Source organism: Cynocephalus volans, chromosome 1, assembly GCF_027409185.1.
Source record: "Cynocephalus volans isolate mCynVol1 chromosome 1, mCynVol1.pri, whole genome shotgun sequence".
Classification (NCBI taxonomy): Eukaryota; Metazoa; Chordata; class Mammalia; order Dermoptera; family Cynocephalidae; genus Cynocephalus; species Cynocephalus volans.
The window spans coordinates 107095258-107120069 of record NC_084460.1 but is presented as its reverse complement, the minus strand read 5'-3'; the positions used below and the strand labels follow the sequence as shown (position 1 = coordinate 107120069).

Below are 24812 nucleotides of genomic sequence, written 5' to 3'. Positions count from 1 at the left end.
CATTAGGTTGATGTAACTGGGTGGAGAACTGCGCCAATGCAGAAGCTGGAAAGTTGTTTCTAAGTCAGGAGGCTTCCCGTAAAGGGAAGTGGGGAGGGCCTTGGTGCTGGAGTGGAAGACCAGGCCGGTGGCTACTTCATGCTGGTGCTTATTGTGTGTGCAATGGCGCCGGCCCTGTCCAAAATCCATCATGAAGTTCAAAGCCTAGTGGGTAATCCAGGCTTAGTAACATCACAGAGGGGAAGCTGGAAAAGGATACAATGTAACATTAACTGCCATATTAATTAGTTCGACTCTATATAGAAAATGTGAAGGAAGAACTTTGGTAGTGTGATAAAAATAACTAGATTGGTTTGGTAGAGGGAACTAAAATTTAGATTCTTATTAGAATGATATCCTATTTTGAAAGAAAAAATATATATTGCCATTTCATTTTAGAGTTGAATTGACAAAACTAGTATCCCAGATACTTCTTTATTTGATAGCTTGTTTTCAGGATATTATACCAGATTTGGGAAGACATCTGCAAAAAAGATTGAGGGTCTACAGTGTTAGTCCACTGAACATTTTGTACTTACTGTCTCTGTGGTTGGCATTGTGGGCAATAAAACTACCTCACCTTGACTGCTTTCTCTTCATCCAGGGAGAGGACTCTCTAGTTGCCTTGTTAGCCGCTGGCTCAACAGCCTGTCACTCTCACCCATTTGGCATCTATCCCCCAGTCTGGGGAAGAGCTCATTCTTCAACTTCCATTTCTAATTATAAGGAACCTTTATGTTTACTCATTGAATTTCCCTTAGCAATACTTTTGCAAGAGGTCCTTTTCTGAATCTATACTTCTTTCTGTGAGAATGTAAAATAACTCATTTAAACAGAATCACAACCTGAATTATAAAGTTTAAATGATGTTTCCAATGTATTATTAAAAATATTGATTGAAAAGAATAAACAAGCTGTGGTACATCCATACAATGGAATACTACTCAGTAAGAAAAAGTAGTTGACTATTGATAGGCTACAGTGGGGACACATCACAAAAGCATTTTGCTAAGTGAAAGAAGCCAGACTCCAAAAGCCACATACTTTATTCCGCAATTCCACTTACATGACATTTGGGAAAAGGCAAAACTATAAGGACAGAAATCAGAGCAGTGGTTGCCAAGGGCTGGAGGTGAGGGGAGGGCAGTGACTGCAAGAGATATATGGGAATTTGGGAGTGATGAAATGTTCTATATCTTGATTGTGGTGGCTTCATGGCTGTAGACATTTATCAAAATGCAACAAAGATTGTGCGTATAAAAGGTTAATTTTATGATACGTAACTTACACTTCAATAAACCTGATCTAAAAACAAAAGATTTTAAAAAATCAATTGAGATGGAAGTGCTTTTTTAAGAGCGGAGGAAAATTTACCTTCTCATCTTTGTTCACTCACTGGTTTGTATTTTGATCCCAGGTAAATTATTTACTCTTACTTTCAGAGACTTAAGTTTGCTATAAATAAATGGGAAAATAAAGAGTTACTTCAGAGAATCTGAGCTTCTAAATCTTAGATATTTTGTTGTACAATAAAAGAACTATTAAGAATAGAAAGTTTTACCATAAAGGATTAGCTCCATAATAACTATTTGGTTTTTAATTTAAGAGGTAGGTCTTTGTACCTCAACACACACACACACACACACACACACACATACACAATACTGACAAGTTTTTATCAATATTCACTTTCATTAGTCTCTTAGAATACTTTTATTCTATTATTACAATGTTTAAATGGTCCCAGTAACAAATATAGGGAAAACTTTGAAATAAAAAGAAGTGATTTAATGAGAAACCTATTGTCAAATACAACTTCAAAGACTTAGACTTTTCATTATAAAAAAAAGTCTCATGAAGATGGACTGTAAGAATTCATCCCTTTATTCATTTTAAAACACCTAGCACACTTCTCAGAAATTAAATAGGCATGGCTCATTTAAAAATAACACTAAGCATTTAATTCTCAAAAAGAGGCAAGATTCCTGTTTGCTCTCAAGAAAATATAGTTTTAACAATGAAAAGAATTTGTATAATACATTGATAGCAATGAGAGTTTCATAAAATTATTAACTAATAAGGAACAAGCAGATAATTAGCCAGCATCTGAGGACCTCCTGCCTGCCAGGCACTATATAAAGCATTTACACACACTCTCATTTAATCCTTACCACAACCCAATAGGCCAGTGCCATGGGGTCCATATTCTAGGTAAGGAAATTGAGGCGGCGAGGTTTAGTGAGCTTGCCCAAGATCTCGCAGCTGGTAAGTGGTGGAGTGGGGCTTCCTACCACCAGCTGGCTTTGGAGCCTGCACTGGTGACCACTCCTCCATACTGCCCAAAGAACCCGCTGCTTGATGAGGTGGTGTGGTAACCTGGACTTGGGATTACCAGTCTGCAAAAACCCACATTGAGCTTCCCTCATCTCTGCCTCTAGCTCTTTCTGGCCTTGGGCAAGTCGCAACTTCTCCAGACCTTGATTCCTTGGCAAAACATGGAGACATTGAATCCAATTATCCTTTCTAGCTCAAACTCTGAATCTTTTTTATGAATCAATGCAGGAGGGAGGAGTACAATGTGAATAGCCCTTTGTGACTAAGGAAAAAGGATATCTGCTTTTGAGAATGGTTTTTTTTTTTTTTAAAACCAGTAAGGGGATCGCAACCCTTGGCTCAGTGTGGTCAGCACCACGCTCAGCCATCCCTGTATAGGATCCGACCCTGCCGCCTCGGCGCTCCCAGCGCCACACTCTCCCAAGTGATCCCCGGGTCCGGCCCGAGAATGAGTTTTTGACGTTCCTAACAGCTCCACAGAGTTGGGGAAAACCCAAGGAAGAGCAGTATGAGAAACGGGATATGTTGCTCATCTAGAAAATCAAATCCAAAACCAAACACCGAAATTGGGGGAAAGGAAAATATGATTAAGAAGCCTTCAAAATATCTACCAAAATTTCTTTCGCTTTAGAATGAAGAAATACTTGAAAGCAGTCACGATGAGCTGGAGCAGCTTGCCAGTCACGAAGACCTTTCCCCCAGCAGGTAAGACTGGGGATCCATTGGGGGATTGGGATGGGGAGGGTGCAGGATACATTCTGTTTTAAATCTCATCACTTATCTTTCCCAGATAAAAATCACAGTATTCTATATTCTAACCTTCATTTATGTACCTAAATATAAAACTAATGAATCTCACAAAAGCAACAAGCAAAAGACCTGAAAACATTATCTTATAAACCCAAGCTTCCAAGGATAGTGTTTGAAAAAAATGGAATTTCAAGAAATATTAAATGTAAACCAGTGTTGATATTGAATCATTGGTTTAAACACATGTAAAGGATCTTGGTTCCCAAAAGACAAAATTTATACAAATTTAATGCTATTTTTGGTCTACAAGAAGGTGTTTGAACACATGTGAATGCTACGCAGTTCAGAAAGCCTAAATTTGGGAGGTAAAGACCAAAAGCGTAAGGGGAAATTCATTTTTAAAAAAAACCTTTCTATTCAGAGTCCCCATCTTAACCCTCATTCTAGCACTTGTCACATTATTTATACCCACATCATTTAATTTGTGAGCTGCTTTTATCACCAGGGTCTATCATAATGCTTGGCTCTTTCCTGGCCTCGAAAAATTCCTGCAGAATGAATGCAGAAATATCTTTAGGAACTCACCCCTTGATTAAAGCCAATATTAGTTTAATTAGACTACTTTATATTCTTTCACTTTAAGGTATACTCAAGGAAATGTATGTGGGTTCTTACTGATTGAAATGTATCCTTGAGTTATATATAGTGAATTCAGCATATCTAAGAGTGTATAGTGGGGTCTCTGAAAAGCACCATTTGGTAATGATGTGTTCTGTTGTTTTCCCTAAGTGACAGTATATCTTTTGGGACTTTTCTATTACTAAAACCCATACCTACTTTTATAATTTTAGAAGTCTTAGTTAAATGTATTCTTTAAGTTAGTTCATGAATTATTGTGTTAATTTACACAATAATCACACTTCTAATGAGAAACACAAAAGAAAAAAGTTATAGCATTTAACTAATGAAAGAAAAATATCTTTATGTTCTTGCAAAAGAACTTTGAGAAAAGGCAAAATTAGCCAGAGAATTAATCAGGAGATAGGAGAATCTATAAGACTCCTGTTTTTGTTCCATCTCTAGCTTTGAATGAATGCCTTAAGATCACCAATCTTTGCTGCACAGTTTAATCTGTATTTCCTTACTCACTCTTGATTTTATAGATTTTATAGATTTGAGTTTCAATGCATAACTCATATAAATTTGTTGGGGCTAGAGTTGATAGATATTTAGAAAACATTCAGATTTAGTTGAGTAAATTATAAACTTTTAAGTAATATAGGTCAAATGTTATACCAGATGGCATCCATTAAAGATTCTGAATAATTAATCTCTTTTCATATTTGGATGTATTGCCAGAATAACATTACCTTATTATGTTTGGGAAAAAATGATTTTGAGTACTATGTGATAGACCGGTGCTGAGTCCCTACCTTCAGAATGTACATCATAACTAGGAAAAAACACATGGAACAGGCAGTACAATAATATATGTGATTTGGGGAGGAGGGCAGGAGGACATGCTTAATGAAGGAGTGAAGGTAGTGTTGGATTTCCAAGATTTCAACAGGTAGAAGAGAAACAGTGCTCCTGGCAAGGAAATCAACTTAACAAGGTATGGTCATGAATGAGATTTGTGATGGGTATTAGTAGCAGTAGGAAAAATCAAGGAGGGGCCGACCCCGTGGCGAACTTGGGAGAGTGCGGCGCTGGGAGCGCAGCAGTGCTCCCGCCGCGGGTTCGGATCCTATATAAGGATGGCTGGTGTGCTCACTGGCTGAGCGCGGTGCGGCCTGTCACAAAAAGGCAAAAAAAAAAAAAAAAAAATCAAGGAGGAAGGGAAGATTACATAGGGCCTTGAAAACCAGGTAGAAGAGTTTAGATTTGATGCTGGAGGCAGTAAGAAGCCTTTGAGGTCCAAAGCAAAGGAATATTGTAATGAAAGCTGTGATTAAGGCTTGTCTTGCTGGAGACATGATTAGAAGGAAAACAGAGTCAGGAAGATTTCTAACATTCTTATAACATTATTATAGCGGAATGAATATCCCTGCATATCCAGAGTTCTCTGGTTTCCTTCTCAGGTTTCCTTCTCATTGCATCTATGGTGTCCAATTAAAGTCCCTAACAGGACTGGCTGGTTTGCTCAGTTGGTTACAGTGTGGTGCTGGTGACACCAAGGTCAAGGGTTCAGATCCCTGTACCAGTGAGCTGCCAGAAAAAATGAAGTCCACAAATATAGGTCAAATTAATTAATTCTTCCAAATAATCATCATTTTAGTGATGACAACTACAAACACCCCAACTAGGCCTTGCAAATCAAAAGTTCTACTAGAACCAAATAATTCAAATGCTTCCAAGTTTTAAAAAATATATAGATCGAATCATACTATATATTATGCCAAGAATTGGGCAGGAATCAGGTGAAAAGTAGATGAGAGAAAACTATGCAAATATACCAAAGCACCAAACATTCCAAAGTAGGTATAAGAGCATTCCTGACAGACATTAAGAGACTAGGGCTAAATTTGAATCTAATTTCGGACAGCTAACAATATCGAATAAAAGGAAAATATAACTTTTTCAAACGGAGTCTTAAGGCACTATGGCTGCAGATTCTCATTTTATCCCTTTTTAAACAAATTATTAGGGGAGAAGAACATTGCCTCCACCTAGACATTGCAGCATAAGTCATTTAATAAACAAACACAGACATCTTAGGTGGCTCCATAATGCAGAGGACACAATCATCCTCTATCCTGGGCACAGCAGCAAATGGAACCAGAACAGAACCAAGATTGTGTAGTACACGCCTCTCTGACATAAACAGAACAAGTCGATTATGTAAACAAATGGTGTTCATGCAGAAGTTTAATTACACATCTGCTGACAATTTTTATGTTGTTTATTGAAAATCATATTTTTTTTAAAAACCCACTAATTATTTTGCCATACAAGAGCAAAATTCAAATATAAATATTTAACATTCTGGTATAAAATTTATAATATGGAAAAAAGATGCAAACCAACTGAGAGGTAAAAAGTTTTTAACAATAACACTGTACAACCATCTTCTACTCAAGTGACCATCCAGGTTGATAGTTTATTTTCCCTTTGTTAACATTTTTAAAAAAAACAACCCTGCATTGGAGCACCAAAAAGTTTTTTCCTTCCTTTTTAAAAGGTCAGAATGCTTTTATTTACAAATACTCTTCTCAGTACTTTTAGTCTGATGAAGGAATTATCTAGCACCTTCCTTCGAAAAAAAGGAAATGCCTTCCTGTTTCCTTTAAATTTAAACCTGTTCCATTCTATTCTAAGCAAAAATAGAAAGATGAATACAGTTCAAGAGAGATCTTTCCACAAATAAATATTTGTTTCACAGAAGTATTGCTGTAAAAAAGATTGCTTCGATGGCCAGAGAGACACTGATGTTTTCAGCTAATGGCAAAATTAAATGGCACAGGTTATATATGGTCAAAAAGCAAATGGTTATTAAGGAATCAACTAATAAAAATTAATTATAAACCCGCTTTGTCAAAATGTGCTTTTGTTCTCTATGGTCTTTCAATTGGTCAGAAAATTTAAACTGTAATGATCTAAAACTTGAATCTACTCTGAAAGCAACTACAACCTAGAATATTTGATACTGCAGTTATGACATTAGGTAAAGATGCTAAATTATCTAATTGATGTAAACAGCCTCAAATTTCAAAAGAGAAAAAAATTAACAAAAATTTCTGTAAACATTAAAAAGCTACTTGCTAAAAATTATAAATATTATCATCCAGATGTGTATACTGAGAAGCCTTTTTCAATTTTGTATGTTTCAGACATCATCTTAGTAAATAAGACATCTTAGTTCTCCCTAACCAGTGCCTCTGCAGCCAAAGATTTTATAATCAGTTCAACTGCTTTTGCTGAAGTCACTATTTTGGCCTTCATATAATTTCCTTAGCAATAGATATCACCTAATTCTTTCTGTAGTAAGGGAAGGTTGTTTGCATAAAGGTCACATTTTTATCCTGCTTTGTAAAATAAATGTAACTTAATTAGATCTCAGCCACATCTCTTTGATTACGAGAAACATGCAGCTTTACAAATGCTTTAAGCCTCATTCTGCAAGCTTTTATAAAGCATTTTTATTTTGATTTCAAGTTTGAAATATTTAAAAGACGAACACCTCTGATAGTTATTTGATGAAAGAATAGATTATTTTAGATACTATAGCTTTGATTTGATGTTTAATCTCTCAATTTAAAACTGTAAACTGGGAACAAAGTATTGTGGTTTATGAGACCTTGTTGTGGAGGGATGGGCTAATTTTAATAATCAGTACAATGATTTAGACACTTAAGATTTTATTTTATAAATTATGAAGAAGCTTTTAATGTTCTATCTTTCCTTTTGAAATCCCCTCTGTTATTATATTCCTCCACACAAACTACATTCAAGCAACTACCTTAAATACAGACTAATAATGAATGTTTAAAAAACAGTTGAAAATGCATTAACTAAAATCAGCTTATTTGAATTAACTATTTCTCCCTAGGGAAGGACCCTGTGAGCAACAAATTGTCCATGTTTTGTGTTATTTTCTAATTTTTTTTTAAAAAAACAACCATATAAAGTACCAGTTAGGGTAGAGCTAATGACTTTTCTCAAATTTCACATTAAACTTTGAAAAAAAGATATAAATATATTTTAAATAACTCCAAGTCTATCTAATAGCTACATTGGATGTGACAGTAAGTGATTTGGCTGTTCATAATTAAATTGTGTACATTTGCCTACATCTCTTAAGAACAAGAGACTTTCTTGTGCCAGTTCCACGTACTTTCTCCTGTGCCAACCCTTCCCTGCCCCCACTACCTCCATCAAGTGCTCTTTAACAAAAATAAACTTGTATACTCAGTCTAATAATAGTCATTTCTTTGAAATGTTGTACTATACATTCACTTGGTATTTTCCAAAAGCAGTTATTCCAACACCAAGGCTTCTTAATAACTTCTCCATACCTCAATTATACATGTGGCATTAAATGGGAACTTGAATTTCCCTTTAGTTTTGTTTTCATTCATAAAAACATTCTGTAAATAAAAAATTCCTTGAAATGAATTTAGGCATTGAAGTAGATAAGTTATACTGAACAGCTTCTAGAATCAAAGAAACATTTTGATAGACTAGGCTTTCAAAATATTTCTTTGTCTTTCATATTAATTTTACTTACGGTACAGACAAACATTTAAAGGTTTTTCATTTAGGTTTGGCTCAGTGACAGTAAAAAAAAAAAAAAAAAAATACAGCATTCAAGTACTATTAGACAAATGCAGCCCTACAAGGATATGTATCCACATAGCTCAATTTGCAAAGGAGAGCTATCTTAATTAACCTGCAGTATATTTGACCAAAAAAACCTTTTGAAATGGTTTTTACTTTAGGATCTGTGGCATCCTTCCAAAGGTCCTGAAGATCTTGTACATGTCCATGAGATGTCATCATTTTCTCATAGATGCAGGGATGATAAGGAGTTTTGCCTTCCCCAGAAAAAAACACATGGTATTGTGGTACTATCCCCATTTTATTGGCACAGAGGCCCATGAACACATCGTCTATGTAAAGACTAGTATTTAGTGTCTGTGATGCTGAATAGACTTTGGTGGCTACGTCACTGGAGATTACATAGGCAGCTCCAGCAGTATAGTCAGGGTAAGCTGGCCACTGGTACATTTCGTAGGAGACATAGTATTTGCTGCTTTTGTCTCTAATGGGAGGGGCACCACGATGAACACGACCAATCCAGAAGTCCTGAACACCAATCTGTTCCAAACTTTGAAGGTATTCAATAAGATTTGGCATGTGGATAAATATGTCATCATCAGCAGTCATAAGGAATTTGGCACGTGGACAAAAGATATTTGCCCAACTGAACTGCAGAAGTAATTTAAGAGTAAGATTATAGAAAGAATCAACAAAGTCTTGCTGAATGATATCATTGTACATTTGATCTTCCCAAATCAATTTTCTCTGCAGTTCTTCTCCCTTCAGCGGATTAGGAGTTCCTAAGACGAACAGAGTTTTGATGTTGGCGTTAAGTTGAGTCTGAATATACCTCTCGTTGCCCCATGTTTTTCTAATTGCAGAACGTCGATTGTAGTTTTCGGGAGCAGTCTTTACAAACAGCAAAAGGAGGACGTCTTGTGCTTGACACTTCTCCTCGTGGTTAATCAAGTATGGGTAGCGAGCCCCATCTGAGCCGGGCTTAAGAGACAGGGTATCATTCACAAAGTCATAGTTATTGATGAGGTATCGGTAAGAGTAGGACTTCACGTGGCTCACAATGTGATTATCAATTGGTTCCCAAAAAAACATGAGGCTTAGTATAAAACAAGTGGCAAATAACTGAACAAACTGCCATTTTTTGACTCTTCTGCCATTAACAAACATTCTCAAGTTCATTCAGGCCCCTTTTTAATTAGGATCAGTTTTAAATGGGCACTTGCTTCTTTGAGACCATAGAACTTTGTATTTTGTAGAACAGATGTCTATCGTAATACATGTTGGTCATTAAAAATGGAAAAGGATCTCCTTATTTCACAAAATATTTTCTTTCAGTACCATTTTTTCTGAGATTGCAAAGGAGGAATAGAACACACTGTAGAATGAGGACACTGTCCCATCAAAATTCTCCCATACTGACATCCTTCTCCGATTCCGGTGAGTGGCCTCGTGCAGCTACTCCATGTAATTCTTTTTGTGGACATTAAATGAGACCTGTCAGAGTCAAAAAGAGAACAGATTAGTAAGTGAATGGGTTACTGAGTCACCAAAAGAAACAAACTACTCCTAGTTCCTTAAAAACCAAATGTAACCTGACTGATCTGGACAAAAGGTGATGAGGCAGTTAGTAGCTAGCAGGAGCACACAGCTGCTTATTGTTTTTGAGGAGTACAGGGAGAGGGAAAGAACTACTCTATACTGTCTTCCCAGTAAGAATGCAGAGACCCTTTTCTCCTCCCATTCTTAAAAAAAAGTCTCCAAAGTGGCTATCAACTTGTATACTTGAAGTTCAAATTTCACAAATGGGTATATCTATGAAAATATTGACAGTCAGGATGAAAGTAGCTATATAGCCAAGGCAAAATACTAGATGAAAAGAAATTTTATAATAGCAAAAATCCCTTAAAGGCTGCCCCAGACAAGGCAGGAATAAGAGTAAGTTTATTTCTTTCTTTTTTAATCAAGGTTCACAATCAAGGAGTCAAGATTTGCTTCTCAAAAGCATAGTCCAAAGTCTCTCTGACCAAAATTACTTTGTGAGCCCCAAATCTACACAGTCATCTTCCTTCTTTTTTTTTTTTTTTTTTTTTGTCTTTTTGTGACCGGCCGCACTGCGCTCAGCCAGTGAGCAGCGCACCGGCCATCCTTATATAGGATCCGAACCCGCGGGCGGGAGCACTGCTGCGCTCCCAGCGCCGCACTCTCCCAAGTGCGCCACGGGGTCGGCCCCAGTCATCTTCCTTCTGTACTTTCTCATTTGGAAAGAGGCTCCTCAAGTTTAACATGTTCTAAACGGGGAAGCAACAGGACAGAGCCACCAAGCACCATATTTGTGATCAGGCAATCTGAACACCGTGCTAGTGCAGCCACCTGCTGTTTGTTGGACTATATCGTGCACCTAACCCAGAAATCTGAAAAACTGTGGTAACACCGCTTAACTCAAAGTTTATACAGATGAAATAGGAATATACATAGATCTATAGACAGAGCGAAGTAGATAATTACCTAGCAAGCAGACTTACTCAAATGCCATTTCTAACGCATTCTACCACCTTCTCCTCTAAATCCTACTGTTTTCTCTTTATTTGTGCCTGATTGTACTTCACTCATCTATGCCAGATTTCTCAGTCTTTCTTTTCCTCCATTTCCACATCCCATTGTTTAATCCTATGAATCACTTCTTCTAAGTCTCTCTTCCCCCCTTCATGTTATCATCAGTTCTCACCCGGACTAGCAGCAGACAAAGTGATCCCCTGGACAACCCATCTTCCACTCTACAGACAGGAACCTTCCTAAAACTCAGATTTAATCCTGAGACTAACTGAGCTCTATAGATCCCTTCAGAGCCTCTGCATTAGTTAGTGACAAGATGAAGTCTAGGTTATGATTTAGCATGGCATGCACAACCCTTTAGAATCTGCCTCTCCAGCTATTCTATCACATCATTTGACAAAACCAGATTATTGGTTGAAAACACAGCCACACTTACCATCTCATACACTCGGCCTTTACATGAGCAGCCCTGTGGCCTGGCATGCCCTACCTCCATTGCTAATATAAAGTCTACTCATCCTAAGTTCTATAGGCATCCTTCTCTGGGCAGCCTGGTCACCCTACTCCCTCAGGGATGTTTCTCATCTGGATTGCCACACCCTATAATGAGACCTTTTAGGAACAATGTCATGGATACCCTACTCTCAGCATCCAGGTCAGCATCTAACATCTAGTAGGCATTCACCAAATATTGGTGCAAAGAACCATGCAGGGGTGGAGCCACCCTTCACTCTAAGTACTGGTTATTCAGGAAGAACTTGGGGTCAGGATGCCCAGCCAGAGACCACCTTGGATGAGATCTATGCCACAGTTGCCTATCCCATGCCCTCTCTTTCCTTCCCTCACTAGGAAACAGCACCCCCTTCCTCAAAAATTCTGGCCCCAGTGCTCACCATAAGTGAAACACTTCCTTGCCTGGAGAAATAGGCTCTCTCCCCCTCGGGTAGCATACCACTCTCCTGGGCTTTGGACAGGATTGACAGGGGGAAGGCAATGTAAGCTCCACCGAGAGCAGGCTAGGTCACAAGCACACCGTGCCCACGTCACAAGCCCCAGGGCAAAGGCCCTGCTTTGTGCTCAAAGACCTGTCCTCAAGTCCCCCCACCCTTGACCCCTAATATAAAACCAACTGTGCATACTGAGCATCCTGCAGGCTCTGATACCTCCTTCCCAACTTCAGGATTTTCAGATCCAGCTATATTTCCCATCCCTATGATAATTACAAAAACCAGGCAAGAGAAACATCCAAGGAGGGCAGGAGATTAGACCAAACCCCACTGAAACTTTGTCCAAAGATAAGCTGCATTGGTAGCACTTTATCACTTAGGGCATAGATTTTAAAACTGCACATACCACTTAGGAAGCCACAACCAGCACTAAAGAAAAAGGGGGAAAAAAGAAAAGAGCGGCAGAGTATGCTGAAAGTAGTTATGTCCAAGTATCATTTTGTGAAACTTTGAGTTTTACATATGTGTGTACTCAGGGTTGTAATGTAACATGCATTATTGTGCTTTACCATCAAAAAAGGCAGAAACAATGCTCTAAGAGATAGACTGATATCAACAATGTCCCCCATAAATATGCTGGCCATTTCTGGACTGGATGCTCTAGAGATGGGTGAGAAAGACAGCAGAAAACATCAGTTTCTGATGGTGCTATCTGCCTGAACTTTGCAAAATCACTTGCATTCCAGGGGACACTTCCTCTCAGTCTGTCCACAGTGGTCTCTCAGGTAAGAACTATCCTCTGAATGCCAAAAACAAGGGCCCTTCTGCCTCCTCCACAATACATTTTGAAGGAACTGGAGGCTTAAAGTGCGGTAACAGAGAATTCTTTACAGCATAAGTATTTAAGAATTCTAGGAAAATTCTCAATTGAAACTAATCTGCAGTTTCTACTCCAAGAGACCCTGAGAAGGAAACAAAGAGGAAAGTAAATTTTGTAATGTAAAGAATCACAAGCAAAACTAGCTTCCCATTTCTGAGCAGCTGTGCTCAGTGCGGTCCAATGCCAGCTTGCTTTGCACACATCACAGCTGCTTGCAAGTCTGAGCTTCTTCTTGCTAAACTATCAGCTCACAAGCCCAACTCCTGAAGCACCCAAGTGTGCATCTGACTCACCAGAGGTGCTAGTATCTCTCCAAAGCATAAGGATCTGTTGCACATCAGGTTGGTATGTTGCTGCTGCTGCTAACATTGCTACTATAAGCTAACAGCCAGCTTGCAACATTCATTTTATCCTCCCCCCTAACACTAAAACATGTATGTATTTACCTTATTTTCCTATATTTTTTCAACTGTTCCAAATTGACCTCAATGAGTAAAAATGTTTTCTGAAAAATGACAAAGGACCTGTCACAATGCCAACAATCCACACTACTTAATTTAGTTCGGTACAGTATGTGAGGCTCTAAAATGAGCAGTTTGTTTTTGGTTTTTGTGGGTTTTTTTTCCTGTGGCTGGCCAGTACAGGGGCCTGATCCTTGACCTTCGTGTCATAACACCACACTCTAACCAACTGAGCTAATCGGCCAGCCCACTCCTAGCAGTCTGAATTGTTAAGCCACAATTTATGTGAATCATAACCAGATTGCACTGATAACACTGGTATGATGAGAGGACAATTTAGGAAAAGTAAACTACTCACACAGCTTCACTTTTTAATAAAAGAAATCTGAATTCCTCCAAATTGAACTAGGAGGCCTTTCCCAGCCAAAAGCAAAAGCAGCGCTCCCCCTGCTCCCCTCCCCCAATCTGAATTCATCAATTAGAAGCAAACAGTGTGCATCCAGCTCTGGCTTCACTGATGGAGATCACGCATCTGCACTTGGTGCTCTCTCTTTTGGTTTCTTATGGCGTCTTTAAACCTTCTCTAAAGCACATTTTCTAGCTTCCATATTCAGAATGTAGGGGAGGCCACTGGGGAGAAGCCCACAGCTGGCAGGCCAGTCTGGTGGGAGAAAATGCTGGGCCTTACAGGAAGCAAAACGAGCCCAATAATGAATGCGAGGCTCAGCAGCCGTCCGCAACAGACTGCTGTGGGTGCAGCTTCCTTTGTGTGCCTGCAGCTGGGTCACTGGCCAGTCAACAGCCTGGAAACTCGAGGGTCACCCCTGTTTGGGGCCAGATTTATTGTGTAGCCTTGGGCACCCTTCCCATCACTCTGATTTGGTGATTTAATCTGCAAATCGGGAAGAATATCAATGTAATGTTTCTGAGGGGAAATAAAAATTATAGATGACTCCAGAGCCTGATGAAAACGGGAAATAGGAAAGAGCATGGGAGAGAACAGGGCAAATAACTGCTTAGAGGAAAATATGCAAATATCTGTGGCACAGCTTGGGTTTGTGTGTGTTTGGACTGGAGAGGTAGGAAATATGTACCTTAGTACTCTCTTTTCTAACAGAAGTAGTAAGAAGCATAAAGAATAGAAATAAAAGCAGGAAAATCAGAAAGGAAGGTGACAGGCCTCACCCACATTACAAAGCTACTTCAAAAAATTTGTGGAAAAATTTGTATTATCTTTCAATTCTATTTTTCCATGAACTTTTTAAAGTACCCTCGTATTTTCCAGACTGAGAGCTGTGCCCCTCAGTTACTCAAGATTATTTGTTCAAAGGAGACCTCTTTAAACTTTTCTGGAAAAAACTAAAATTAGTGCATATAGAGGCTATAGGTTTCCCTGTAATAATGCCAGATTTTTTCTCTACCTCACCCCTGCCGTCAGCTCATTTCTTTATTAAGTCTACTTTTATGATCTTGAAATATATGCAAAACCTGCTATAAATTTTAAAGTTTTAATCAACATGATGTGATCTGCACTTTAAGTTAAAGTCAAACAACCTCAAGTCTCCAATGTTTCAATTAATCCTACAAGTATTTAAGGATTTATTTACTATGTGAGTTCTTAGGCCAGACATAGCAGGAGATCATGAAATAGTATTTAGTAGTTTCCAATTCAAAGCATTTACAATTGATTTGAAACAAGATTCATAGTTTCCACATGAAAACACAGTTCCCGTGGACAATACAGGCACATCGTGGGAAGGTACAGACAGTGTTTCAGGGCTAACTTGGGTGATACCAACTCCAGGCACACTAAGAGAGTGGCTAGGAATAGAGAGATCAGTGAGGGTTGGATTAGTCCAGGTATTTCAGGAGGGCCTGAGGATTACCAGGATTTAGGTAGCTGCAAGAGGAGGAGCAATCTTGGTTTCAGGAAAGAAAGGAAAGAATTGCATACAGTAAATATTTGAGAAACAGGTATATATCTGAAAGCAGGGAGGATGGGGCTTGCCTATGGAGTACCTTGAAAATCTGGCAGAGGAGTCTTAGTAGGTACAAAGAGCAGCAGAAAGTCACAGAAGTTTCTGTTTTTGTTTGTAATGAAAACTCTCTTGTTCAATATTTAGTAAGTTTGAGCAAAAGGGATTAAACTGGCAATGGTGTTGCAGGATGCAGAATGCCTGAAGACCAGGATGCCGGGTTATCAGGGCCTCATGATGCAGGATGAGGTGAGGAAGGCCTAGTCTAGAGTGGTGGGAGTGGGGAGGGAAGGAAGGGATAAAGGAGAAGACCCTTTCAAGGAAAACAAACAAACAAAACCCCCCAGCAGTACATGATGAATGACCTGGGATGGGGAGTAAAGGAGGAGGAGGAGGAACGAAATCTCTTTTCAAGCACAACTGACAAAGGAGGCAAACTGGTGTCCTGGGTTAGGAGTGAAGGAAATACATTTGGCTTTAGACTTGTGTTGGGTTTGAGGATGGAGAGACCACAAGGTACCATGTCCAGTAGGTCATCTCAGACAGGAGTTACACAGGGCTGAAGGCCCAGGTGGGCACTCTGAGGGTAAGCGTGGCTGATTCCATGAACATGGGTGAGTTCTCCAGGGGGAGATGAGCAGACAGGCCTGAAGGAAAAGGGAACTCAGGGAAAGGAGGAGAGGGAGGAGTCAAAGAAAAAAGGAACTATTTTAAAGAGCTAGTTCATCAGAAAATTCACATGGGATTCACTGTGCGTACAGTGAGCAAGCAGGACAGACAGGCCCTCTTCATGGAGTCTAGTGGGGAAGACAGACATTGACCACACAGAGCTGTGCTGGGAGATACAGGAGGGTCTAAAGATGGGCCCAGCCACATGTGGGGTGGGTGTTGAGCATGGGAAGGCATCTTCCAGGAAGAGAAGCTAAACTGACTGTGAGACCTGAAGGCTGCGTGATGTTAACTAGGAAAATGGGTTTAAATTTAAAAATGTATATATTTTTGTTTCTATCCATATGTTCCTTGATGACTATTTGTTGCCATCACTGTAATTTATTAACAACATCTAATCTTAGGGAAACTATATTTCTGCATTTTATTTAGTAGGTATACAACAGTCTCAAGTCTAAGGAGAGCTTATTTTATGATGCATATACCATTTTGGTCACAATACCTCCCAACACTCAAGACAACTTAGCTAGAAAGCCATTATGTGGCTTTACTTAGAACTGCATTTCCTCTGAGATCTTAAATTCCAGGACACTCACTCCTCAACCACAGCCTCTAAATATTCATCTAGAATCCTCTGCCCACCCCTACCTGTCCCCTGAACACCCCACCCAGCAATCTCCTGTCCTTTCTTCCTTATTCAAATCCCTGTCTCAAGTGCAGAATCATCAGACACCTTTGCCCTCCCATCCCTGGTTCCTGTCCTTTGCCCTCCCATCCCTGGTTCCTTCTTCCTTATTCAAATCCCTGTCTCAAGTGCAGAATCATCAGACACCTTTGCCCTCCCATCCCTGGTTCCTGTCCTTACACCCCAACACCCCCAGACCCTGATCACTCCCATTTTCTCTACACTTACAACACCTGCAGGGCTGCTAGAGAAATGTAATGCACTGGGCAGGCAGCGTCACCACACATGGCACTATAGAGCTGTGGGCAGAGTGTTCAGTGCTGCGTGACCATCCCTGTACTTGTCCTGGACCTTCTCCCTCCTCCAGTCTCTTCAGCAGCTGTGCTAAAAGCCCTCCACTAGGGCCTGTCCCCTCACTCTGATGACTTAACCTGCTGCCTCAGGGAGAATGGAGAAGACATCAGACCCGTCATCAACCCATCCCCACATGTGCCGCCCCTTCACAGGCTCCCCAGGCTGGCCTTTTCACAGACAGGCTGGCCGACACTCTCTGTTCCCTCTGTAAAACATATTGAGCAGAGCCGGAACTAGGGAAGGCAAGTGAGGCACTTAATTTGAGCGCAAAATTTAAGGGGCTACCAAAAACATAGTAGCCAATGTAATATTTTAATGCAATATTTTTTAAAAATCAAAATTAATGCAAAAAATCCATGATGAACAAAATATCAAAACTGTAAACAGAGACTAGCTTCTTTTTTGTGCTTACACATCTCTGCCTCCTTCACTCACCCCAATCCTATCTGCTGACTGGATCCTACTGGGTGCTGAGTGCTGCTGACTCCCATGGACATGTCTGCATTCATATATGTATGTATTTGAAATAAAGTATCATAAAACAATACTAATTCTATTACATACGATGCACACTTCTATTCCTTTTTTTTTTTTTTTAATGCTGGACACCTAAACCTTCTAAACTGGTTGCATGAACCATCGGTGGATTATGTTCTGCAAATCTGAAAAAAACCCAATCTAGATGGAATCATTACTCTACTATAAAATGATCCCCTCTTATTTCAGTTGTTGCCCCCCCAAAAAAACAAAAAAACACAAAATTCTATATAAGTAGGCAATATAATTTGACAAAAAGACTAACGGATTAGAAGAAAGCTGAGTAATTTAACCATTCTATTCTAGCTCTAGGTTTTTCCCTGCTGGAGAAATAAAATATTTTAACAAAATCTGCCTCTGAATGGTCTCATAGAAAATAGGACTGAATTGATGATTGTCTTCATTTTAAATATCAATTTAATATTCATAATATCCCCATGAATCACAACATATTAGTGATACCTTTTAAAGTGATGTGCTTATATGACTATAAACTAATAAGGCTCCTCCAGTAAGTCACAGACTTTTTAAAAAACGGCTCAGTACTTTATACCTTTTACATTTGAGCTTTTATTACTTAAAGTCCCATGTGAGAGACAATTTTTGGCTCCTGTCCAGGCATAATTCAAAGGAAAGAAAGGTAAAATTTTCTGTACCATCTTATGTTGCCTTTTGTTCTACATTCCAAGTTTTTTTTTCCTGGCTTCTTCTGATCATCAGTTCTCTGTTAAACACAGCCAGTACCAATCCTCAGGAGCCAAATTGCCTTGTTGAAAGAAATCAGGAATAAAAAGCCCTGAATTTGCTGGAAAAGCTCTAATTTGATCTTCATAGATTTTTCTTGATAAGTTAGTTACAGTATATGGTGCTCAGAAACATAACTGGTTACTGTTCAGTACTAATTGCCTATTCTATTTACTTAAGAAGGAAGCAACCTGAAATTTTAAATTCACGTTGTAAGTGTGAAAAATTAGATATCCTCTCAAATGTTTTGAGTGTTTCCAGTATAAGGCCTATAAGAAAGGAAAAATTCTACCCAACAGCTGTCTTCACATGTTTTTGTGGCTGTTACTTTAGCTATGAAACTTTATGTCAAGCCATAGGCAAAAATTAGAAGCCACTAGAATTATTACTCTTCCACAAAGCAGACATTTATAGAGTTAGTTCTTTATTCAGGTTAGTCCAAAGACTTTAAATTCCATTTATTAAGCATGGACACGGGACAGAGGGGAAAGTCGTGTTAAAAGACTACTGCGTGAATCCAGCGACAAGATCCCCACCTATCTAAGTTACGTTTTTTTATGTTAAACACGGGTGTAGCTTTCTGTTTGCTGGTTAAGGGGGAAAGAAAGACAGGGAAATATCAAATAAACAAATAGGTAAAAACAGACCTAAATCTTTAATAATGAAACTGGTGGCATGGGACTATAGAGTATTATTATATTTTAGAGGATTTATATTAAGTCACTAAAAATTCTCAGTAACCAGTTTGATTATGCAGAATTTGAAAAAAGAATTAAAAAGCTGTAATATAAAGGAGACCTCAGGTCAAACATTTGCTTTTCTAAGCTTGGCCCACTATTCATTCTTGCAACATTGCTGTTTGGGTTGACAGGGCTACTGGCTCTTTAAAACACAATTCTTACCAGTTTTTTTCTTGCCTACTTAAGAAACAAACTTCTCCTTTTACCCACTCTAGCAAGTTGCTAGCATGGGTGTGTTTACTGTACACTAGGCACTGTTCTGAATGCTTTATGAATGCTTTACATATACAGTAACTCTTTAAGCTTCACAACAACCGATGAAGGAGAAATTATCTCTCCATTTTGCAGAAGAAACCGAGGCACCGAGATACCAAGTTAACTGTGTAACTTCCATAAATTCCAAACCCCGTGGCAGCTCAGAGCAGCCGATGGCTTTGGTCCTGTCCCTGAGTGCTTCACCTGCCCTTCCTCCCTGGCACAGCTCTTCCTGCAGTTCCCATCAGAAGGAAGTAGGCAGAGAAGCAGGAGGGGCAGGGTCAAGATAGAAAGAAGGCAAAGAATTGGCTTTACTGCCTGAAGTGTGGCGTCATTGATGTTTTGCTACCACCTGCACTTTGTTAGCACTTGTTCTCACTTTCTCTGTCATCTTCTTTCTCAATTTCTTTTTCACTTCCTTTTCCTAACCTTCCACTCAATTTCCCCTCCTTCCTTTTCTTGGTCTGAATAGTACTAGACAGTGGGCAAAAGCGACCTCATGAGTCTGTGTCCTTTGGGTAGATAAAGTCTTTCCTCCATAAAGAAAATTGGGAAATCTAAGGACAGAGATCCTAAGTGGCAGAAGGAGGGGGAAAGAAGGGGGTGGGGAGAAGGGAAAGAGAGGAGAGAAAAAAGTATTGGACTCAGAGAGGATGTTTTAAGCAGATATTTGATGAGCAATTACTGGACAAAATGAAAGGGAAGGAATCACACACACACACACCCTAGCCCTGGAATAGTTATCATTCTTTTATTAAAAAGCTGTACCAAAACTTTTTTTCATGTGTAAGGGAAGGGCACATTTGAAGGTATATTCAAAGTTGGCTTATGAAATGATACACAGGAAGTAAACATGATTAATGCATGTAAACAAGTTATCCATCATAAGGTTTATAACCAGTGGATGAATCAAAAATACAAGTTCACCTATCAATAGAATAAGAGTTAATGCCTAAAATGCATGCCCACCCCTTTAATATGATATAAAACATGCTGAAAATTGCCACCAATCCCAGTCCCACCCTTGCCACCCACCAAGACTTTTCAGACACAATGACTGCTTTATCTGGATCACTAGAAAAACAACGTTCATTCAAACTAGGATTTTTCAAACATTCTTGAGATTTCTTAGGATGACTTTGCCCCAGAAAAACTGACCAAGATACCTTTGCAATGTTGCATTTAGTTGGTTTGAGGCATTGTGCTGGGCGGCCCTGAAAGTAGGTAATGTCTACATTTAACTAATTCGACAAATATTAGTTTATCACATACTGTATAGTAGGCCACAAGCAGGATGCTAGGAAGACTTCGGAGATGTTCCAGGTGTAAATCCCCTACCAAAGCGTCTGTAAATGTTCCAGTGCAACCTGAATCTGGACCTGATGGAGGCGAGAGAGAGCAGAAAAACCAAGAGTTTTAGAATTTGAACAAAAGTTGATTTATATTCTGCCTCTTCCATTTACTGGTCATATGAGCTTAATTTGTCTCTAAGGTACCAGACAGTGTTTTCTGTGGATCATTTGAGATAACTTACAACAGTGTGGTCCATATCAGGTATTACATATGTGCTAATTTCCTTTTTCTAGAAACTGTTCATGTGTCTTTACCATGATGGTTTAGTTAGTAGATGGCTGATACTGGCAGGAAAAAACAATATGGTTCCCACAGCACTTAAAATACATTCCAATGAAAAAGAAACAGGTATAAAATTATAAAGCCCTGTAAATTATGGAGAAGGAAACCTGAGTTGAGTCAGCCTTTTAACTTATTTTGCTTAGAGCACTATCAAAAAGTTGCAGAAAGAGTTGTGGGAAAGGAGGAAAAGAGATGAAATATGAATTCTTAGTTGGATCTTAGGCTGTGTAACAGTATTTTGAACTTGAACTTTTGGGGTTTTGTTCTGCAGACTTGGTAGAATATTATTGTCTATAGAAAACTGGCTTCTAGAATTAAAGATACATAAGATAAATCTTAATAAGTTACACATCAAAGCCAGCCTCTGAAAAATCACTTTTGTTTATTCAAAGTTCACATCTCACCTGATCAAGTTTCTTATCGTTAAATATGAAGATTCATACACACACATACATAATAGTTAGATATTTCATACTGTAAGGAAAGTATTTAACTCTAGATCTACATTGTTCTGTTTACATCTTTGCTGACAGAGATTTGATGTCAAATTGCAGAGCTCTTGTAATAATTTGCTGTGCCTCAGTTTCTGGAACATAGATACAATGAATTCACCTCACACAAGATTATTCTAACAATAGAATAAAATAACGCCTATGGAAATATTCCAAAAAAGGCATAATGTACCATAAAATGCAAAGCTCAGATCTATTCAACTGAGGATATATAAAATTCCCAAAAGAGTACATTTTGTTTCGTTGAGAAGAGACCATTTCCTTCTGAATTTCTCCCAGTTTCTACCACATCTTGTGTTCTGAAATGCAGATTCAAATGCAATTGGGCCTCAGAAGAAATTCGACCCTTTACAATTTGAAAGTCAGCAAATGCAATGATTCTAGCCAAAGTGACCCATTTTAAAAGGTGACCCATTTTGAAACCCACGAGGAGTTATTCAAGCTGTTCTATATTTGAGAGGTAGAAAATTATTTCCTTTTCCTGCAACCTCACCATTTGAGTGTCTTTTATAAAAAGGGAAATTTGATCTCCATTTTGATGAAATATAATGTGACATTTTCTACTTGATAGGGCCTGCACTTTACATATTTTGAAAATTATTTCCCACCTTCTGAGCTTTCTTCCTTGGCAAAGCAATTTTAAGTATCTACCTCCTACTCATCCCTCATCAGCTCAGTTTCGCAGAGCTCCAGCTTGGACTTTCCCTGCCATAACACTCATCCAACCTTAAGGTGTCATGATGATCCCTGGAGGACCCAGATGGGTGAGACCGAGTCAGCCTCCTTCTCAGAGAATGCTCAATATATATGCATGGAGAGTGTGTGTGGGAGAGGCGGGAAGAGGAAGAAGGGAAGAGCAGGAGAAAATGAGCAGTTAAAACATGTAATGGATACATTTCAGGTATTGAATTTATCTTGCTTTACATACTAGTTAAAGTATGTAATGGAAACATTTCAGGTATTGAATCTATTTTGCTAAGGCAAAAACAGTTGGCCCAAAAAAGCAGGTCTCCGCCCCCATCCCCCCCCCGCAAGATATAAAATCTACCATAAATTTCTTTTGAGAAAGTTAAAACCTCAACTGCGAATCACTAACCATTCTTTCAAAAAGTTGAGGGTGCGATCATTTCTGCATCACCACTTAATACAACTACCTTCACTCATCCTTTTCTGGGTCAATTTCAGCTTTTCACATCCCTCTTTCTTCCCCCAAAGGGACCAGGAAAGGTTTCCCAAAACAAAGGCACAGAGGAACAAATCCAATTCGAAAGGATGTACTGTCATCAAAGAATTACCCTAAATATGAGCTACAAGCCACCACCAGCCACTCTGCGGTTACAACATCGGTGTCCCTTTAACATGAGCCATAAACCTATGAAAACCAACACTGGGAAAGAAAAATACAGAGTGCATAGAGTCGAATTACAAGTTGTTACTTTACCTGTATGGTACCTGAGCAAGCAACTGACTCTGTCTCATCAGGATGCAAAATGAAATTCAGCAGAGTCAAAGTAAAATACTAGCAACCAAAACCTCCCCGTTAGGGAGGGAGCTTGGTTTCCCAGTTTCCCCTGCCTGCCCACTTCCCTGTCTCCATTTCTCCAGCCTACTCGCCGAACGCTTCCCCTGTCCGCGGGTTTCCGCATTTCCCACCGACGCAGGCTTTCCAGCCCAGGGCTGCAGCGCAGCTGGGGCCCCCAGGCGGAACCGAGCAGGGGGCGCGGAGTTAGCCTCGAGGCTCCCGCGCTCGGGCCAGTGTCCCCATCGCGAAGCTGTCCAGGGAGGGAGAACCCGCCCGGCCCCGGGCAACTGCCCCCAGCCGGACCTGCCAGCCCCGAGCCTACCTGCCGCACCTGGGCGGCGGCTCGGCCGGGAGCCACGGCCGCGGGGCGCCCGCTCCGACAGGCCCGAGCGAACAAAGGCGCTCGGCGGAGGGAACGCGCCCTCCACCCCGCCTCGCTTTCGGACGGCGGGCAGCCCTGCCCCGCGGCGGGAAGGGCCTCCCGCCGCTGGGCCGCGCGGACCCCGCCAGAGCGGCCGAACGGGGCCGGATGTCGCCTGAGCCACGCGTCCCCGGCCCGAGCGCGCATTCCAACCTGACGTCCTGGAGCCACCCGCGTGAAAGAGTGCGCCTTCACCTCCCCGCGGCGCTTCCCTTGTCGGCCCTACGGTGACCTCGCCCGGCCCAGAGCGGGCCGAGAGGCGCGAGCCTCCTTCGCCCAAGGCCGAGGGCTGCTGGGCCGGGAGACGCGGGGAGGCGCGGGGAGGCCCGGCCGGCCAGGGGCGGGGCGGCGGCTGGGCGGCCCACAGCCCCTCGCGCCCGGAGCCCTCCCAGGGGACCCGGGCAGCCCGTCTCCGGCCCGCGGCACAAAGAACAAACCGTGTAGGGACCTGAGGCTTAGCCCGCCAAGCGTACTAGCGCTTTCCCCACTTAGTGATCCGAAGAAAAGACGCATTCCCACCCAGAGGGACCTCGGCCCCCGGGAAGATGCCGGCGGCTGCATCGCAGGAGTGAGAGCAACTATTAACTCCACACGAAACAACGGGCCTCATGCACGCTGCATCAAGAAGTAGAGTTTGCTCCACCGACGGCCCATTCGTTGAGGACACGCGACAGCTCCTCACACACGGGAGCGAAGTTTGGACCGAGTCGCGGTTTTCTGACCCTAATTCGGTTTCGAGCAAGAGTTCTAACGGCAGGGGAATCTTTCTAAAAGGTTTCTGGTCACACCACTCATGCCCTGAACTTCTGGGGACCTACATGACAAAGGAAGGAAACTGTAACTTACAGCAAGCGAAGGCTGCCCTGGAGGTCCGTCTTTAAAACGCGAGGGTCGGGGAGGACACCCCCGCCGCGCCCCAGCCCGCGGGCCAGCTCCCGCAATGGCTTTACCTTCACACCCCGCTTAATTTCAAAGAGCAGAACTCACCGAGTCCGAGCCCGGCTCCTCAGACATCCGAGTCGGAGGTCGGCTTTCCTCCCGGCACGGGAGCGAAAGTCGTTGGGCTCAAGAACAACACTTGCGCGCTTTAAATCTTGGACGAGGACCGGAAGGCCAGCGCCGGGCCCGCTCGCCTCCCGGGCGGGGACCCTGCTGCGGGGGGCGGGCCCAGTCCGGGGCTCCGCGCGGAGGGCGGGGCGCGGCGGCCCGGGGTCTCCCCCGCGGCGCGTTCCTGCTGCTCCCGGCGGCACTGCCAGAGCCCGGCCGCCGCCGTCCGGCCGTGTTCGTGAAGGTGCTGGGCCCCGCCCGAATCTGTTGTCGTAGGTGGATGAAAACCTCCAGGAAATGTTTCCCGGCGCCTCTCCAGCTCACTCAGATGGTTTGCTCAGATGACCCGAAGCTGGAATCCACATGAATGTCCCCTCTGAGCTGTTCTCCGCATTCAACGTACCTAAAGCTGCTGACTAGCAATATCAAGAGACTGCAGACTTCTACGGAAGGAAAGTTAAAATAAATCCTTTA

The 24812-nt window shown here is 41.1% G+C and overlaps 2 protein-coding genes across 8 annotated transcripts in view; one reads left to right on the top strand and one right to left on the bottom strand.

Annotated features, from left to right (window-relative positions):
* Positions 1–24812, top strand: part of MCF2L2 (MCF.2 cell line derived transforming sequence-like 2) — a 232239-nt gene that overhangs the window by 145174 nt on the left and 62253 nt on the right. For all 6 annotated transcript variants that reach the window (XM_063078277.1, XM_063078295.1, XM_063078315.1 and 3 more), the window contains one exon: positions 3005–3078. In XM_063078277.1, coding sequence (XP_062934347.1) covers positions 3005–3078 — 74 coding nt within the window. The remainder of the gene's footprint in view (positions 1–3004; positions 3079–24812) is intronic.
* On the bottom strand, positions 4337–24446 carry B3GNT5 (UDP-GlcNAc:betaGal beta-1,3-N-acetylglucosaminyltransferase 5). Of its 2 annotated transcripts, XM_063078326.1 has the most exons (3): positions 24279–24446; positions 20474–20580; positions 4337–9894 (listed from the first exon to the last, which is right to left on the bottom strand). In XM_063078326.1, the coding sequence occupies exon 3, from the start codon at positions 9577–9579 to the stop codon at positions 8440–8442; it is 1140 nt and encodes a 379-aa protein (XP_062934396.1). In that variant the 5' UTR covers positions 9580–9894; positions 20474–20580; positions 24279–24446; the 3' UTR covers positions 4337–8439. The 2 variants fall into 2 exon arrangements, with proteins under 2 accessions (XP_062934396.1, XP_062934405.1); XM_063078335.1 differs by lacking the exon at positions 20474–20580.